At 38.5% G+C, this 6,039-nt stretch overlaps 1 protein-coding gene across 1 annotated transcript; it reads left to right on the forward strand.

The window, feature by feature from the left end:
- Positions 1-509: 509 nt before the first annotated feature.
- LOC149948706 (sodium-dependent glucose transporter 1A-like) lies at positions 510-2,141 on the forward strand. The gene is made up of 4 exons (XM_090173820.1): positions 510-647; positions 706-832; positions 918-1,076; positions 1,135-2,141. The coding sequence occupies exons 1-4, from the start codon at positions 558-560 to the stop codon at positions 2,130-2,132; spliced, it is 1,374 nt and encodes a 457-aa protein (XP_090029946.1). The 5' UTR covers positions 510-557; the 3' UTR covers positions 2,133-2,141.
- Positions 2,142-6,039: the final 3,898 nt, after the last annotated feature.

The following is a 6,039-nucleotide window of genomic DNA, read 5'->3' on the forward strand; positions in this document are numbered from 1 at the left end:
ACTCATAAGGGTCGAACAGGTCCTCAATTACATAGACTTTGCTTAGTAACGAAATCAATAACTGAACGACTGTTAATTGTAGCGTCTACATTAATATTACATTTCGTAAATATTAATTTCGAGTTGGGATCGGCTTCCACTTCTAAGTATAAAAATGGTAGCGGCTTCAAATTGTCTAAATATTTAGTATCTTTCTTAATCATGATGATTAAATTCCATTTATTTATCTTGATTCTCAATTATTTTTTGGAATTCGATACTTATCTAACAATGTAAGTGAAATCTGCATTGTATAGTATACGGTTACTATACGACTGTTGATAATACGCGTTCATTGTTATTTCCTCTAGGAAAATCTTCTCTCGTTATCACGAATAAAGCTTACTCTAAACAATTAAACGCAATCCGACGACCCTGAAGTTCTCGATGATCTCCGATTGTTATTTGCCTTTTCTCTTCAACCTCGTTCTCTCTCTCTCTTCCATCTTTATATCGGTCTAGAGCGGGTAAACACCTGTTTCAATTTCATCCATCCGTTTTTTCGTATTTGTCTCAAAATGTCTTCTACGTCAATCTGGACGAGAATTAAAAGTGATAGAATTAGAGTTTTTCGAACTGCTAACTTGTATCTCGGTTTCTTCTGTTTGGTAAGACATCGTTTAAGAGTGATTTCATTTCGTTATTTTCATATTATTTAATTACAAGGGGCTGACCATGTCCATTCCTGGACCGACTCTGCCCGACCTCGAGACGAAGGTTCGCGGTAACTCCACTCAAATGGGATATGTCCTAGCCGCAAAGTTCGCCGGTTATTTCATCGGATCCGTTTTAGGTATTTCGGGTTTTAGTTGGGATACCGACAACGGATTGGAAATGGTCTTTCTGATATTGTTTTGATAATGGATTTTCAATAACAGGAGGTATTCTTTTCGGTCGCTACAATCGTCAGTTTTTATTTTTTCTGAGTCTGTTGGGTATGAGTTTATCTAACTTGGCCATACCGTTCCAAACGGATCTTTGGCTTCTGATTTTGATGATGGTCATATGCGGGATTGTCAGTGGGGCCTTTGATACTGGTAATTTCTCAGAGACGATTGTTATTAAGCAACGGTTAAGTGTCTATAATAACTACAGGATCCAACGTGTTTTGCTTGGATCTTTGGTCATCGAATCCCGGACCTTTTCTGCAGGCGCTACATTTTTCCTTCGGCTTGGGAGCCGTGATAGTACCTTTGATTGCCGAACCATTCTTGTCACCGGAGGACGAGAAGCAGATCAATTCGAGCAACGGTACCACGACGACAATATTCCCGGAAGTTACGACGACAATCTCTCCAAAAGGGTCTAAGGACGAAGGTCACGTGGAAATTTCGTATCTGATCATATCATGCATGGTATTGTTAGTTGCCATCTCGATCATCGTGTCCTTCTTCATTGATCGAAGCGAGGTCAAAAGCAACACTGAGAAGCAACGAGACTCTAACAAAACATCGGGAACAGTCTTGCCTCGATGCCTAATCGGTTTCGCGATGATGTTTTTGGCCATGGACGCCGGTTTGGAAAACGCGTACTCCCAATTTTTATCCACTTTCGTTATTAAGAGCAAACTTCAGATGACCAAGAGTGACGGGTCATTCATGACCTCCGTTTTCTGGGGAACTTACTGTTTCATCAGGGGCTGTTCCATCTACGGCGCCACCAAGGTTAAGCCGCTTCACATGCTATTCTTCAACGTAACGGTCATGGCCACTACAGCGGTTATATTGGCCATTTGGGGTGATAGCAGTCGGACTCTTATGTGGGTCGGTTCGGCCTTGTTGGGTTTGGGTGCCGCTTCGACCTACCCTTCCGGAATCGCCTGGACCGAAACGTACGTGGGCATCTCGAACTTGGTGTCGGCCCTTTTTCTGGTGTCCACTTCTTCAGCCTCTTTCTTGGTGGCTTTTATCGTGGGTTACTTCATGGATATTGATCCTCACACTTACCCGTACATCATTTGCGTCTTGGTGGGCCTCTTGGCTAGCGCTTTCATCGGACAATTAAAGGTTGTATCCTTGATTAAACAGAAAAGAAGTAGAGATGTCTACATCAGCAGCATACAGTACTTGGATAAAAGTGAACATTTCAATTGAAATTTTAAGACTCACCATTTATGTTTCTAATAATTATTTATTTGCAGTTTAATTTAAAAAATTCGATACAACTTGTTAATGTTTTGAACAAAATCCCAAATGAAACAATATAGTTTCAACCTTTTAATAGCGTTTTCCATTTGACGTAATTGATCTCACTAAGTTAGAGCGAGAAATAGAACATGTCTCTAGGGATTTTATTATTGAACTAAATAGGAACACTCGAATTAAATTGATGCGAATGGGCTGGAAAGAAGAGGGACACGGATCACGTGCCGGGCTCGATGCTACCGCGCATCCTCATCGGGTTAGGAATGGCGTTCTTGGTCGCGTACACCTTTTTCGAGAGCTCTTTGAGCCAGTACCTGACTAGCTTCGTCGTCGCTAGTAAGATGAATCTGAAGAATACCTCAGTTTTCTACGGTACAAACAGAGCCTGTTCCTCCCCAAAGTCAAACTGAATTACGTCCTAGCCTTTAACGTAACCGTCATGTGCTCGGCGGGAGTGTTTCTAGCCATTTGGGGCGATACCAGTCCCAGCGTGATGTGGATCGGTACGGTCATGTTCGGTTTAGGAAGCGCCACTAGGGCTTCATCCGGTATCGCTTGGATGGAAACGTACGTCGGTGTATCCAATGTTGTGGGGGCTCTCTTTATCATCTCAACGTCAGTGGGCGCAACCGCGTCCACTTCCTTCGTGGGTTACGTAATGGATTACCAGCCCAGGTACTACCTGTACAACATTTTACCTGTTCCGCTCTTTGTGCCTGCGTTTTCGGTGCCCAGTTAAAAGTCGTGTGGATTATTAAGAAGAAACGTAAAAGGTCCAACCATTCAGTGCCGGATTTCTCATTGTACTTACGAGGAGTGTACCCGAGGTGTAAATCACAGATTTGGATGAAACTCGGGGGGTATGTAGACCTTGGGGTAACATGAATTTTCACCAAAGGGAAAAGTTACGGGGTGAAATTATAAAATTTTGGGGGTAATTTGAGAAAATTGAGTAAAACAGCCAAAAATTATTAAAATTGAATAAAATTGTGTTAATCCAACTACTATCGGATAAAATTGGGTAAAATGATAAAATTTGGGTAAAATAATCAGAATTCGCGCAAATGACAAAAATTGGGTAAAGTTGTGTTAAAACTACTAATATCGGCTACATTTGGGTAAAATGATAAAATTTGGGTAAAACAGCCAAAATTTGACGTGGTATTTTGGATGTGAACGAAAGGGAAGTTTTTAACGAAGAAATCTTTAAGTTATAGTAGTTTTCGTTATTAATTAGTGTTTACGAAATTACAACGAAATCGATAACTTTTTAGTTTCTACTTAACCTTATTTTGTAGGTTTTCTTCAGTTTATCTACTTTTGGTCCTTCATCACTTTTTGGTAGTTTGATAGATTTATTTTAGCCAATTTCAATTGATTTAAGACGATGCTAGTCGAAACTTATTTAATTTAAGTAAATACTACTCTTTTTATCCAATTTCGTTCATTTCAATTAACTCAACGCGATTCATTTTATTGAATTTTAATTATTTTTAGCTACGTGTTTGGCTGTTTTACCCAAATTTTATCATTTTACCCAAATGTAGCCGATATTAGTAGTTTTAACACAATTCTACGCAATTTTTGTCATTTGGGTGAATTCTGATTATTTTACCCAAATCTTATAGTTTTACCCAATTTTATCCGATAGTAGTTGGATTAACACAATTTTATTCAATTTTATTAATCTTTAACTGTTTTACTGAACTTTCTCAAATTACCCCCAAAATTTTATAATTTTAGACGATATTAGTTGTTTAATACAATTTTAAATATTTTAGGTCATTATACCCATATTTAGTTTTTTTACCCAAAAATTTATCATTTTACCCAATTGTAGCCGATATTAGTTGGTTAAACCCGATTTTATCCAATTTTGAACATTTTAGGTCATTTTACCCAATTTTGGTCAATTTAGCCAATTTTTGTCGATTTCAAAAAATTTATTTGACAATACCCTATTTAGCTAAAATTTGCAAATATTCCTTTATTTATCAAATTCAATGAAATTTTCTCAATTTTACCCAAATTTGGTCAAATTTAGGATTTTAGTTGAAATTTATTTTATTTATTTTTTTTTGAGTTTTCAAAAAATTTAACAGGGTAGCCCCCCCCCCCCTGTGAAACCGAGAAAAACCCATGCTTTTTTAAATATAGATTTTTTCATTTTAAGTTGTCAAAAACGTTTTTGGTTGCCATAGCAAAACGGAAGCCCAGCGTACCTTTCCCTTGGTGAAAAACTGAAAATTCATGTTACCCAAGTTTCATCAAAATCGGGGATTTACACCTCGGGTACACTCCTCGTAAGTGTACTGAAGTACAGGGCCTCGGTTTCCTCAAAATCTATACGGGCCTCAACTATATTTGAGCTAAGCAGTACTAGCCAAAAATTCCTTTAATTTCCCTGGGAAACATTGTGCTATTGTTTAAAAAATGGCAGCTTTGTTACCAGATATTTGTTGATAGTTAAAAACTTGGGAGACTCTATTCCGAAATCAGTCCTGTTAGAGAGAATATCTATGTGGTCTATCACTTGACGGGGATTTATACGAGGTTCTATATAGTAAATCTCGATTCCTGTTCATCTTTTATTGGCTAGTTTCGTTCGTCTGCTAAACATTGTTTTGCATGTGGGAAATTGGCCTCTTTATCTCAACGTGTAAGTTTTAGTTCGGGTTTATTTTTAGTTCCACATCGAGATATATATATATATATCGAAGGGGGACTGGAATGTCGTTAAGTGTTGTGTGTTTGTTTGTTTGGTGTGGAAAGCGACGACACGGTAGATGGAGCTACGAAAAATAATTAATATTAATACGTTTTTTAATACCGTCGGCGCCGGGATTCGAAAGTAAATGGTCGTTGGCCGCGTTACCTAGTAAAACCGACGCTCTACCAATCGAGCCACGGCGTTCACTTAGAAATTTTTTCGGAACTTCGAATGTTTATTTGCAACGCGGGGGGATTTGTCAAGTTAAGTTATCGCAATTCCCGTTCGTTTTTCCGCGTTATTTTACGTATATTTACGGTGTTTTAGGGTCAAGTTAACTTCAAACTTCGCCTCCATCCGCCCCCAACAAAGTGGAATTTCACGAAGGGGGACATGGGCGTGGAGGGAAGTTTGAATTACAGTGTGGGGCTACACAACTTTTCCCGATGGCCAGTTTCAGGTCTGTCAGATAAACAGGGGGCACAATTTCGACCCCCTTATCGAAATCGTGTATGGTCAGAAGTAATAAATAAGTGTGGGACTTTCTTATCAAAACCGTGTGTGGTCAGAAGTAATAAATAAGTGTGGCACTTTCTTATCGAAACCGTGTGTGGTCAGAAGTAATAAATAAGCGTAACACTTTCTTATCGAAACCGTGTATGGTCAGAAGTAATAAATAAGTGGTGGCACTTTCTTATCGTAACCGGGTATGGTCAAAAGTAAAAAATAAGTGTGGCACTTTCTTATCGTAACCGGGTATGGTCAAAAGTAAAAAATAAGTGTGGCACTTTCTTATCGAAACCATGTATGGTCAGAAGTAAAAAATAAGTGTGGCACTTTCTTATCGAAACCGTGTGTGGTCAGAAGTAAAAAATAAGTGTGGTACTTTCTTATCGAAACCGTGTATGGTCAGAAGTAATAAATAAGTGTGGCACTTTCTTATCGAAACCGTGTATGGTCAGAAGTAATAAATAAGTGTGGCACTTTCTTATCGAAACCGTGTATGGTCAGAAGTAAAAAATAAGTGTGGCACTTTCTTAGCGAAACCGTGTGTGGTCAGAAGTAAAAAATAAGTGTGGCACTTTCTTATCGAAACCGTGTATGGTCAGAAGTAATAAATAAGTGTGGCACTTTCTTATCGAAACC

The sequence above is a fragment of the Leiobunum rupestre genome, chromosome 4 (assembly GCF_980474605.1).
Source record: "Leiobunum rupestre chromosome 4, qqLeiRupe1.1.hap1, whole genome shotgun sequence".
NCBI classification, from domain to species: Eukaryota; Metazoa; Arthropoda; class Arachnida; order Opiliones; family Sclerosomatidae; genus Leiobunum; species Leiobunum rupestre.